The following is a 13,053-nucleotide window of genomic DNA, read 5'->3' as shown; positions in this document are numbered from 1 at the left end:
TTACTTTTCCTCAATGGTCAAATCAACCATCTTCTCAAGAACACCATCCATGCCCTTATTACCCCCTTGCTTCGCCCACTTCTCCGCAATGAGCTTCATCACCACCTTCTGCGGGCTCCCGGGGTTCTCTTCCCTGACCACCGCCATCTGCTCCCTAACAAAGATCTGATACTTGCTCGGACCTCCGGTGGCACCTCCGCCCCTCGGCGTCGGCTTCGTCTGCTTTAGTAGGCCCTTGCAGCTGCCGCATCGATGTCGTTGTGGATCGATGCTCTTGGAGTGTCTCTTGAACTCTGTCCCGCAAGCCGAGCACTCCCACACGTACTTGAAGTCGATGTCGTAGCTGTGTTTGGTTGTAACCTCGATGCCGCGGTCTCCAAATTTGGCTGAGCACCTTGCCGCCCACGCCTTGAACTCGCGGCCATGAGGATTCGTGGTGATACCGCTGATCATGAAGTTGGCCAAATGGCAGAACTCGTGTGCCATTACGTTCAGTAGTCGATGCTCGTCGTCAATCACCTTCTCAGCCAGCTCAATTGAGGCATGGTGCTTGTACGTCACCAAGAGCTGAGCACCATCCGTCTTGCGTGTTGTGCGGATCGTCTCCCGACGCCAACTAGCACGGCCAGCTGTGGTGTTAAGTGTCTTTGTCCAGACAAGTTTGACACCGCCTGTAGACTCGGCCAGTTTTGCAATCTCGCCCTGAGTGATTTCACGATCGAGTTCAGCGAGGAAGCTCTCAGCCAGAGCATTCTTTCTCGCGGCAAAAGCCTTCTTGGTTTCCTTCTTGGGCTCCTTCTTTGGGCTCGCTTTGCTTGGGCTCTTTGTTACTGGTGGAAGCATGAGTTTTCGTGGTGAGTGATGGTCATTCCACTCGTTGACTACATCTTGATTCCAAAAGGCGTCCATGCTGGGCCTGTGGGGAGTTTTGGGAATCTGAACCTTCTTGCTCGGAGACATGAGCCCCTTGGGCTTCGAGGTTTTCGGTGGTGTGCTGGGAGGCGTGGTGAACTGATCCCTCTTTGACGATTTGCCCTCCTCATCGGAAAAGTCTTGTAGCTGAAGTCGAAGTTTGGATAGAGTATCGGCGAGGTCTGAGGCGGTTGTCGTGTCTTGTGAATCCCCTCGTTGTTTGCTTTGGCTTGTCTTCCGAGATTGAGCAACCTCCTTGCTCGATGCTGTCTCCTTCGTGGTATTCTGACTCGTCCTGGCCTTGGGCTTTAGAGAAGGGGCATTCCTTATTAGGGAAGCATTATCCTTTGCGCCGGCTGTTCCCTGAGGTCGGACCCTGACCGGTCTCGTGGGTTTCGTCCGAGCTGGTTGATCGGGGGAATCGTTCAACCAGTCCAGCTCAGAGGCAGAGTCAGAAGAGTCTTCGCCTGCAGTTTGATACACGCTTGGATCCTCAGCCTCGCTCTCTTCCCGGTTCACCTCGGTGTCTGTCCCACTCTCAATCTCCCTTGCAAACATCAACGCTTTCGACTTGCTTTCCGGCCTGGCCCTGGGCACTCGCTTCTCAGTTTCCTGACTTGGCGCTGTCACCGCGCCTGCCTTGGTCTTCTGAAGTCGCCGTACCCTCGTGAGCAACGCCTCTTCTTCCTGTGAGTCGCTGTCCTCGTCAGAATCCTCAATGGCCGGTTGCCGTCTCCTCGGCCGTTGAACATTGGCGCGGGGCAGGTCATCTTCAGATTCAGAGTCTGAGGCAGAACCAGTCTCAGGCGGGGGCGAAATTGACTCGCTTGGTGTTGTCTTTCGTGATGCTCGGCCCGGTCCTCTCGACCTACCCTCTTGAGAGTTCTCATGTTCCTCCGAATTCCATCGCTGAAAGAGTGGGTTGCCTGTGGCCTTGCTGGGCTCTCCAAGACGGCGTACTCGACGAGTTTCAGACTTGGCTGTGGGTTTTGAGGCGGCAGGTTTGGCAGAAACGCTCGTGGGCTTAGATGCTGTTCTGGTTGCTCTGGCACCTTGCTTCCTAATCAGAGTCTTCAAGTCGGGAAGGTCGTCATCGCTGGAGGGACAAATATCGGCGAGCCGAGCCATGGTGGTGGGGGTGAAGAATAAGATCGGGAGTGGGAAAAGCTGAAGCTTTCAGCTTGCTACGACAGCGGCTGTGTAGAGGCTGGGATCGGCTCTGGCATGTAGATAACACTTCTGGTTAGACAATGCTGAAATAAGCACGTGGTGGCCTAGAGACGAGGATCTAGCCTGGCATGGACTTGGAAAACTGTGTAGGTTGGAGAAGAAACTTGAATTGTTACGTGATCTACATGGTTGGTGTGAAGCACCCACGAGACAGCGGGTATGCGTTGTCAGAGCAACTGACCCGAACAGGAATGCTGCATCGCGGAGTCACGTGATTTACACTGGAATGAATGATGCACCACATCAGGAAACGGTCTTTGTACAGGCTACCAGTTCGTGACGGGAATGGCAATAAATGTATCTCAACTAGGCATGCCTCGTCTATTAATAGACTGGAAGTGTTACCCCTGAGCACTTTGTTACCAAGCAACTAGGTTGGCTCGTGATTCTCGAACACGAGGCCAAGGCTTGTGGAGAGAGTCAAAGCCTCTCGCTAGCCAAGAGAAGGCAATAATTGATGTCTCGCCGTGAGCAGGCATGTTTTGCAAGGGTTTTTACGAAGCCAAAATCCGACTCTGCTATGAACGAAATACGTAGAACGTCTTATTCTTTTGAGGAACTCCTCCTGAGGAGCGAATGTTTGGTCCAACTAGGTCTAACGCCAGCGAGACTATCCTTGACAAATACTCATCAGTCTCTCAGGCTATTTATCATACAATAGCAATCAAGGAGCATGAGGAAAATACCCTAAGTCAAGTATAGGTTATGTAGAACTCAACCTCTCTGATGAGAATGGAGATGAGCTATGAATCAAGGCGGGCAGCCAATCCAGTGAATCACCGTCAAGTAGCCAAGCTAGTGTGCCAACTGACTATATGCTTCTCCTTTCCTGTACTTTACGGGTATTTAGGGTTAGTTACAGATATATGATCCTAAGAGAGAAGAACCGGCAGACGCATTTGTTGTTGGTAAGCTTCGCCATTATCCTTTGCTAGAAGTAGAAGCTAAGATTGTGATTATGCTGAAAGATCCTCCTGAACAGCTAACGTATGCAATGGGATGATCTTGAGGCCACGCATACTGCACCCACAGGTACTCGCCTTTGCGTTCAACTATTTCGAAACGTCTCAGATTTCACGGATAGGTACGCACAGCCAACAGACGGATCGCAATCCATGACGTAGAGGATTACCAAGCTCATCCACACAGGGCTCGCTCGAGACATTGCGGCCATGGGTCTCGAAAATGAGCCGAAGCATGCAAGGCAAGGCTAACCAAAGACATTCGCTGCCGTGGCCTGGCCGCGCGCCAGCCCGCGTCTCCATCCTTCGGACCTTTGAAGCGAGTGGGAACAGGGGAAAAGGAGGTGACCACTTTTGGAGGACCCGCCAGGCCTAGTCAACGACCACATCAGTTCAGCCAACAAGAGAGGACCGGCCCCCCGACTGGTGATCGACCATCGCTCGATCTCTGCTGGTACTTGCGAGGTACAGGCAGGCATGCAAGAGAGCGTGCTGGTGCCGTTGTGGGACTGAGGATTTCTGCTGAGGTCTCCATTTGCACTCCAGCTCACCCTCATCCTCCCTCACCGTCGAATTTGAAGCAATTTTGTCATCACTCTTCTTCATCTTCGACCCCAGTTCCCGCGCGAACCGAACAAGTCTGACCCAACAAGCCCCGTCCGTTGCTAGTAAACGGGTGGCGGAACGCCAGGCCTATTTGACACGCTGCGGGACATTGAAACTCGACTCGACTCGAGATGCCGAACTTATCCAAAAAAGCATGGCCTTCTAGCGCTGTGGATACGAGATCACAGCATGGCCAGATTGGGACTGGGGAGGTTGGACGAACCAAAACTCAATAGATAACGTTAGACCCGTTGAGAGTAAAAAAAAAAATTGAGAGAGCCCAGCTTCGGCCTCTCTGCCGAGTTGGAATTTAGGATCGAGAATCGCTGTGGGATCGTGTGTAAAAAATGACCAGGGGGTAACGTTATGTACCCACGTAGCCCTGTCGAGAAACTAACAGAGGCGCATTGAGAAGGCCGCGTCGAGCGTCGTCATCGGCTGTAATTGTGCTGATGATGGCGGGAGGGAAAGGTGCAAGCCAAATGCAGCCCAATTTCGTGATGGAACTGGCCGAGGGGAGAGGCAGCAGCGGGTGGCTTCGCTTTGGATCCTTGCCCAGCATCACCGCATTTTCCTCTCTGCTTCCTTGCATAGGCATGTTTCCTTCTTCTGCTTCTGCCTCGTCTGTCGTTTGTCGTCTCCTTAGGTCTCACGAGCGTGGCGATGCAGAATGCAAGTTCGTGTTCCTGCATGATGGAGCCCATCCTTCTCATCCAGCCATCCTCTTTTGAACAAACGCCAACCCCTCAACAATCGAGATTTCATCTCAAGGCTGAAACAACTGCCATAAGTCTAGGCATCTGTGTAATTCCCAAGACTGGAGAAACCCAGTCCAAGGACCCAGGTTCCCGTTTTTTTCATGGAGTGATGAAAGGGGCATGATGCTGAGTTTGCGAGTTCGCGAGTTCTCCACCACCACCACACGGAATACCTCAGGGGTACATACATATCGCCAGAGGGCAAGGACAAGGTCATCATTCAATTTCACGGAGTCGGCGGAGTTGGCAAAAAAGCACAGCACACCCCGGAAGCTTCGCGGATGTGGCCGTAGCCGTGAAAACGGGAGCCAGCAGCCCAGCCTGTGCTGCACTGCAGGGCCTCGAAACACACGTGTAATTCAACGTCTTGCTTGTAACCTACACCAGACACACGCCGATGATAGCTCCGTGCATACAAGCATGCCCTGTGCCCTGATATGGTTCAAAACCAAGCAGGTTTGAATGTCGAACCGGTTTATGGCTGCTCATCTGTAACCCTCGCGTCAGTCTCGTGCACCACACCAAGGCCAGCCCCTGACGACAATTGCAGAAGCTTGCCATTGAATTGAGCTTGCTCACTCGCAAACACCTGCAGCTCTGTCAACGAGAAAGACAGAAATTGTCTTGACTTGACAAGCCGGATGCGCCGTTCAGGGGCGTCTTTGCCCCAGTGGAGGCTTCCAGAGGCTCCAGCAAAGGAAGCACGCTCCGCTCCAATGATGACGCGTGGCTGGCCATTTCTGAACGGTACTCGAGGTATACTTGAAGCACGAAGGTTCCGGAGGCCCTATCTCACTCTGTGGAGTCCTGCCTCAGCCATTTCAGTGCAAGATTTCAGCAGGACAAGGGCCAGCTGAGAGCAGATGATGTAGCCACCAAGTACTGGCGGGACTCGCACACCAAGCACCATGCCCCCGAAGAACCCGCAGTGTCCGCCTCTAAAAATGACCAACCAACCCCCTAAAAACTGGCTCTCAGCCTCCCGCTGACCAATCGAAGCTCGTATCCCCTGGCACCCCCGGTCGACGCCCCTGGCTTGCGCTGCGACTGGCGGGCGCGTTTAGGGGCGATGGGCCTCTGGGATCCAGAGATGGGATGGATGGGGGGATGGGAAAGCAAGGAACGAGGAGCTGACAACCTGGAAACCAGCCGGGCGATCCACTGTTTGGACAACGCATCGATGATGGAGGGAGGGAAGATTGAAAAGAAGGAGGAGTGAGAGACGGGACCAGGATGGAATGTTTTTGGTTTCCCCAGCACACGCGGGGAGGAACAACAACAACAAGAGACAAGCAGCGAATGGGGGAGTGCGAAGAAACGAGGGGGAGGACAAGCGGAGGAAGAGGGAGGGAGCAGCAATGAATTGATTGAAGGGAGGGAGGGAGGCCAAAGAGAGGCCGGCTGTGTTAGAGGAGCTGGTCGATCGGGTGGTATCTGGTACTTTACTGATTTGCGATAACGCGGGCTGTTACAGTGAGTGACGCCCGCTAAGCTTTGCGGCAAGCCCGCTGAAACTCAACGACGACACCTCGGTTATCGTCCTTGAATTTCTCAATTTTACCTGATTCTGAGTCTTGATTCGAGTTAATTTGAGCTTGTCTTCTTCTAATATTTCGCCTGATGATTTAACAAGAATATCACATCTTTGACCAATACATTTCCCTGGATTCGCTGCGATAACTCATGTCCTGACCCAGCGCATGTCCTCAGTACTACGGCCCCTAACACCACTTATCCCCGGAAGGCAGTCGCTCTATCCGTATCCTGCCCAGGTCAATCTCCTGCGCCCCCTGTTCCTTGCGCACACGCCCCCACATCGTCACGCCCCGAAACTCGCCCTGGATAACCCGGCGCCGAGACAAGCAGCGTTTCCCTCCCTCCCCGTGCTTGCTCAAAGGTCAAACCACCAAAAACCACCCTCGCTCAACTTCTCCTTTGCTGTTCTTGCATTTAGCATCGCCGACACTCTTTTTACGGCTTCATCAGCTCTTTTTCCCTAGTCTCGCCGTTTCGCGACGACGCCCCCCCTCTTCCTCGAATCGGTGCTTCACGCTCGCTCTCCAGCTGCGACGTGATCGGTCCAACCCCCTTCGATTCGAGACACTACATACCATCGCTTGGCACTGCCTGCCACAACCACTGCCCGTTCGGCCTTTGACAACATCTCTGCACCCAACGTCTTGCTGTGCCGGCCACGCTCGTTGCTTCCTCATCCGATCTGGTTTCTCAGTTACCTCGCTCGTTATCCCCATGTGTACCTCGAGGTGAGTTTTGCGTGGTCGATTGTGCTTGCGGTTGCACCTTGTGCCTGCGTCTCCCATACATCATCTGCCCTCATGAGCCTCCGGTTGCCTCTGGCTCCTGGTTTCTTCTGCCTCTTTTCGCGCATGGCTTGCACCTCAATTTCTCGACAGTGCTAACGTGCTCATTTCGCGCCCTGCAGATAAAACAATTCAATCAACATGTCGGGATACCCAGGCGGTGGTCACCACGACCAGTATGACGATGGCTACGGCCGTCAGCCTCAGGGAGGGAATCAGCAAGGTGGAAACACTGACTCCTACTACCAAGATGATCAGTATTATGACCAGGGTTACGACAACCACGGTCGCAATGAGGGCTACTATGATGAATCGTAAGCCTGCCGCCTTCTGGCCGAATTGAGTTTGCATTTCTTGCTAACGGTTCTGCAGTGGCTACTACAACGCCGATCCCAACAACCCTTACCACCAAGACGGAGGCTACTACGATGGCCACGACCAGTACCAGGACGACTACTATGGTAATGGCAATGGCAATGGCCAAGGCCAAGGCCAGGGCGGATATTATGACCAGGACTACGACCGGGGCTACAACGGCCAGGGTGGTCGCCATGGCTCCGAGGAGGATTCCGAGACCTTTAGTGACTTCACCATGAGATCCGACATGGCCCGCGCTGCTGAGATGGATTACTATGGTCGAGGCGATGAGAATTATAACGGTTACAGCGATGGCCAACGTGGCTACCGACCTCCTTCGTCGCAAATCTCCTATGGTGGCAACCGCTCTTCCGGCGCCTCTACTCCCAACTATGGAATGGATTATGGAAATGTCCTTCCGGCTGGCCAACGCTCCCGAGAGCCCTATCCCGCCTGGACCTCCGACGCTCAGATCCCATTGTCCAAGGAAGAAGTGGAGGACATCTTTCTCGACTTGACCTCCAAATTCGGTTTCCAGAGGGATAGCATGCGCAATATGTACGACCACTTCATGATTCTCCTCGACTCGCGAGCCTCCCGCATGACCCCCAACCAGGCTCTTCTTTCGCTCCACGCCGATTACATTGGTGGTGACAATGCCAACTACCGCAAGTGGTACTTTGCTGCTCACCTCGATCTTGATGATGCTGTTGGCTTCGCCAACGCCAAGGGGCTCAATCTGAAGCGCAAGGGCAAGAAGAAGAAGAAGGAACCCGCTGCCAACGAGGCCGAGACCCTGCAGGACCTGGAGGGCGACGACAGCCTCGAGGCTGCCGAGTATCGCTGGAAGACTCGCATGAACCGCATGTCTCAGCACGACCGTGTTCGCCAGATCGCCCTGTACCTGCTATGCTGGGGTGAGGCCAACCAGGTTCGATTCATGCCTGAGTGTCTGTGCTTCATTTTCAAGTGCGCCGACGATTACCTCAACTCGCCTGCTTGCCAGGCTCTCGTTGAGCCGGTTGAGGAGTTCACCTATCTTAACAACGTTATCACTCCCCTGTACCAGTACCTCCGAGACCAGGGTTACGAGATTCTTGATGGCGTTTATGTTCGTCGCGAGCGTGACCACAAGAATATTATCGGTTATGATGACTGCAATCAGCTCTTCTGGTATCCTGAGGGTATTGACCGCCTCGTCCTGCAGGATAAGAGCAAGCTCATCGATGTGCCCCCCGCCGAGCGATACATGAAACTGAAGGACGTCAACTGGAAGAAGTGCTTCTTCAAGACGTACAAGGAGTCTCGCTCTTGGTTCCATTTGATCGTCAACTTCAACCGTATCTGGATCATTCATCTGACCATGTTCTGGTTCTACACTTCCCACAACGCCCCGACTCTCCTCGTCAAGAACTATGAGCAGCAAGTCAACCAGTCTCCACCCACAAGCAAGGCGTTCTCTATCGTTGGTTTTGGTGGTGCAATTGCCTCTCTCATCCAGCTTATCGCGACTATTGCTGAATGGGCCTACGTTCCTCGACGCTGGGCTGGTGCTCAGCACTTGATGAAGCGATTCTTCTTCATCCTCCTGGTTTTTATCCTGAACGTCGCTCCCGGTGTTGTTGTATTTGGGTTCTCGAGCAATCTCAAGGAGAGTATCCTCAAAATCATTGGTATTGTTCACTTCATCATCGCCATCATCACGTTCATCTTCTTCTCCGTCATGCCTCTTGGTGGATTGTTCGGCAGCTACATGAGCACGAAGACTCGTCGCTATGTAGCTAGTCAGACTTTCACTGCCAGCTGGCCTGTGTTGAAGGGAAATGACATGGCCATGTCTTACGGATTGTGGGCTGTTGTCTTCGGTATCAAGATGGGTGTCTCGTACACTTATCTGATCCTGTCCTTCCGTGACCCTGTCCGATACCTGGCCATTATGAACGTGGACAGCTGCCTGGGCGACAACCTGCTATTGAAGGGAGAACTTTGCAAGTGGCATCCCACCATTGTCTTGGCTCTGATGGCTTTCACCGACGTCATCTTCTTCTTCCTCGATACCTATCTGTGGTATGTGTTGCTCAACACGCTCATGTCGGTTGCCCGATCTTTCTACATCGGTTCTTCTATCTGGACTCCCTGGAGAAACATCTTCTCTCGCCTGCCCAAGCGTATTTACTCCAAGGTCCTCGCTACAACCGACATGGAGATCAAGTACAAGCCTAAGGTTCTCATCTCGCAGATCTGGAACGCTATTGTCATCTCCATGTACCGCGAGCATCTCTTGGCCATTGACCACGTTCAGAAGCTGCTCTACCACCAGGTTCCTTCGGAGCAGGAGGGCAAGCGAACTCTCCGTGCTCCCACCTTCTTCGTGTCGCAGGAAGATCACTCCTTCAAGACCGAGTTCTTCCCCAGCTACAGCGAAGCTGAACGCCGAATTTCCTTCTTCGCCCAGTCTCTGTCCACCCCCATGCCGGAGCCCGTTCCAGTTGACAACATGCCGACCTTCACTGTCATGATTCCCCACTACAGCGAGAAGATTCTCCTGTCGCTCCGTGAGATTATTCGTGAGGACGAGCCCTACTCTCGTGTCACCCTCCTTGAGTACCTCAAGCAGCTTCACCCTCACGAGTGGGATTGCTTCGTCAAGGATACCAAGATTCTTGCCGACGAGACCTCGCAGTACAACGGCGACGAGAACGACAAGGGCGAGAAGGACACGGCCAAGAGCAAGATTGACGACCTTCCCTTTTACTGCATCGGTTTCAAGTCTTCGGCTCCCGAGTACACTCTCCGCACCCGTATCTGGGCCTCTCTCCGCTTCCAGACTCTGTACCGTACTATCTCTGGTTTCATGAACTACAGCCGTGCCATCAAGCTTCTCTACCGCGTTGAGAACCCCGAGGTTGTTCAGATGTTTGGAGGCAACACGGATAAGCTCGAGCGTGAGCTCGAGCGCATGGCCCGTCGCAAGTTCAAGATTGTTGTCTCGATGCAGCGCTACTCAAAGTTTAAGAAGGAGGAAATGGAGAACGCCGAATTCCTTCTCCGCGCTTATCCTGACCTTCAGATTGCTTACCTGGACGAGGAGGCCCCTACCGCCGAAGGCGAGGAGCCCAAGCTCTACTCCGTCCTGGTCGATGGTCACTCTGAGATCATGGAGAACGGCATGCGTCGACCCAAGTTCCGTGTTCAGCTCTCTGGTAACCCCATTCTCGGTGACGGAAAGTCCGACAACCAGAACCACTCCATCATCTTCTACCGTGGAGAGTACATCCAGCTCATCGACGCCAACCAGGACAACTATCTCGAGGAGTGTCTCAAGATTCGCAGCGTTCTTGCCGAGTTCGAGGAGATGAAGACCGACAATGTTTCTCCCTACACCCCTGGTGTCAAGAATGAAGTCCGATCTCCCGTTGCTATCCTTGGTGCTCGCGAGTACATTTTCTCAGAGAATATTGGTATTCTTGGTGACATTGCCGCCGGAAAGGAACAGACATTCGGTACCCTCTTTGCTCGAACTATGGCTCAGATTGGTGGCAAGCTGCATTACGGACATCCCGATTTCCTCAACGGTGTCTTCATGACGACGCGTGGTGGTGTGTCCAAGGCTCAGAAGGGTCTGCATCTGAACGAGGATATTTACGCCGGTATGACTGCCCTTCTCCGCGGAGGACGTATCAAGCAATGCGAGTACTTCCAGTGTGGTAAGGGTCGTGATTTGGGTTTCGGTTCCGTCCTCAACTTCACAACCAAGATCGGCACGGGTATGGGCGAGCAATTCTTGTCTCGCGAGTACTATTACCTCGGCACTCAGCTTCCTCTGGATCGTTTCCTCTCCTTCTACTACGCCCATCCCGGTTTCCATCTGAACAACATGTTCATTATGTTCTCGGTTCAGATGTTCATGATTACTCTTGTCAACCTGGGAGCCCTCCGTCACGAGACCATTGCTTGCAAGTACAACCGAGACGTGCCTATCACCGACCCTCTCTTCCCCACTGGTTGTGCCAACACTGATGCGCTCACGGACTGGATCTACCGCTGTGTTGTCTCGATTCTTTTCGTCCTGATTCTCTCCTTCATCCCGCTTATCGTCCAGGAGTGCATGGAACGTGGTGCTTGGCGCGCTGCTCTCCGCCTCACCAAGCAGTTCTCGTCGCTCTCTCTCATGTTCGAAGTTTTCGTCTGTCAGATCTACGCGAACTCTGTGCAGCAGAACGTTTCGTTTGGTGGTGCGCGATACATTGGTACCGGTCGTGGTTTCGCCACAGCTCGAATTCCCTTTGGTGTCCTCTACTCTCGATTCGCAGGCCCCGCCATCTACTTTGGAGCTCGACTTCTCATGATGCTTCTCTTTGCGACGCTCACAGTTTGGAAGGGCGTTCTCATCTACTTCTGGCTCACTCTGCTGGCCCTGACCATCTCCCCTTTCCTGTACAACCCCCATCAGTTTGCCTGGAACGATTTCTTCATCGACTACCGAGACTACCTCCGCTGGCTTTCACGTGGTAACTCGCGAAGTCATGCTTCGTCTTGGATCTCGTACTGCCGACTCTCGCGAACTCGCATTACGGGTTACAAGCGCAAGACTCTGGGCGACCCCTCAGCCAAGATGTCAGCTGACGTCCCCCGAGCTCCGCTTGCTAACATCTTCTTCAGCGAGATCTTTTCGCCCCTGATGCTGGCTGTTGTGACGATTCTTCCCTATCTGTTCATCAACGCCCAGACTGGTGTTGTGGCGAGGATCCAGCCCGATGATGTCAAGACCAAGATCCAGCCGACTGACTCGCTCATTCGACTGCTCATCATCTCATTCGCCCCCATTGGTGTTAACGCAGGTGTCCTTGCCGCTATGTTCGGTATGGCCTGCTGTATGGGACCAGTGCTTAGTATGTGCTGCAAGAAGTTTGGCAGTGTCCTTGCCGGTATTGCGCATGCCACCTCCGTCATCTTCCTCCTCATCTCCTTCCTGGGCATGTTTGTTCTTGAGGGCTTCAACTTTTCGCGAACCATGGCTGGAATGATCGCCGCGACCGCGATTCAGCGATTCTTTGTCAAGCTTATCGTGTCCTTGGCTCTGACTCGTGAGTTCAAGTCGGACACGTCCAACATCGCCTTCTGGACCGGAAAGTGGTACTCGATGGGATGGCACAGCATATCTCAGCCTGCCCGAGAATTCCTTTGCAAGATTACCGAGTTGTCCATGTTCTCAGCCGACTTTATTCTGGGCCACTGGCTCCTCTTCTTCATGGCCCCTGTCATCTTGATCCCCAAGGTCGACATGCTGCACTCTATGATGCTGTTCTGGCTTCGTCCTAGGTACGTTTCTATCACATGGTTTACTTGAGTATAAACTAACAATTGCAACAGTCGTCAAATTCGACCTCCTATCTACTCGATGAAGCAGTCCAAGCTTCGCCGCAGACGCGTGATCCGCTATGCCATCCTCTACTTCACCCTGCTGATCGTGTTCATCGCGCTCATTGTCGGACCCGTGGTTGCCGGCAAGTACGTGGGAGATGCCATCTCGTCATCACTGGGCGGCCTTGGCTTCAACCTGGTGCAGCCCACGGATCTCGAGAACAACGACACCAACAGTACGTCGCAGACTGGTACTGGAATGCCAGGCTACACTGGAGCTGGCAAGTCCAAGACAACTGGTGCCGACGCCTCGGTCACGGCCAAGATCAAGCTGTTTTAAGTGGTGGAATAAGGGGGCAACAGAGCCCACCACCCAACCTTTGAAAAGACAAGAGTCTATGCTTTTGGACAAGGTCCACGATTGCGTGGCTGTCAGCGAGTTGCATGCATTCATGGGAGCACCCAAAGTCTTTTCGTCGGTTCTATTGTTGTTGTTTTTCGAAAGTTGAAGAAATTGCAAGGGATTCATGTTTTCGTTATCTC

General features: G+C 53.2%; 2 protein-coding genes across 2 annotated transcripts; one reads left to right on the top strand and one right to left on the bottom strand.

Annotated features, from left to right (window-relative positions):
- Window positions 1–2,040, bottom strand: NCS57_00545000 (SprT-like domain-containing protein; the record flags this gene model as incomplete). Its single annotated transcript, XM_053055369.1, has 1 exon — window positions 1–2,040. The coding sequence occupies one exon, from the start codon at window positions 2,038–2,040 to the stop codon at window positions 1–3; it is 2,040 nt and encodes a 679-aa protein (XP_052914324.1).
- Window positions 2,041–6,930: 4,890 nt separating this feature from the next.
- Window positions 6,931–12,850, top strand: NCS57_00544900 (1,3-beta-glucan synthase; the record flags this gene model as incomplete). Its single annotated transcript, XM_053055368.1, has 3 exons — window positions 6,931–7,103; window positions 7,162–12,468; window positions 12,520–12,850. The coding sequence occupies 3 exons, from the start codon at window positions 6,931–6,933 to the stop codon at window positions 12,848–12,850; spliced, it is 5,811 nt and encodes a 1,936-aa protein (XP_052914323.1).
- Between the last annotated feature and the right edge of the window lie 203 nt (window positions 12,851–13,053).

Source organism: Fusarium keratoplasticum, chromosome 4 (genome assembly GCF_025433545.1).
Source record: "Fusarium keratoplasticum isolate Fu6.1 chromosome 4, whole genome shotgun sequence".
NCBI classification, from domain to species: domain Eukaryota; kingdom Fungi; phylum Ascomycota; class Sordariomycetes; order Hypocreales; family Nectriaceae; genus Fusarium; species Fusarium keratoplasticum.
This window is presented reverse-complemented; position numbering and strand designations above follow the sequence as displayed.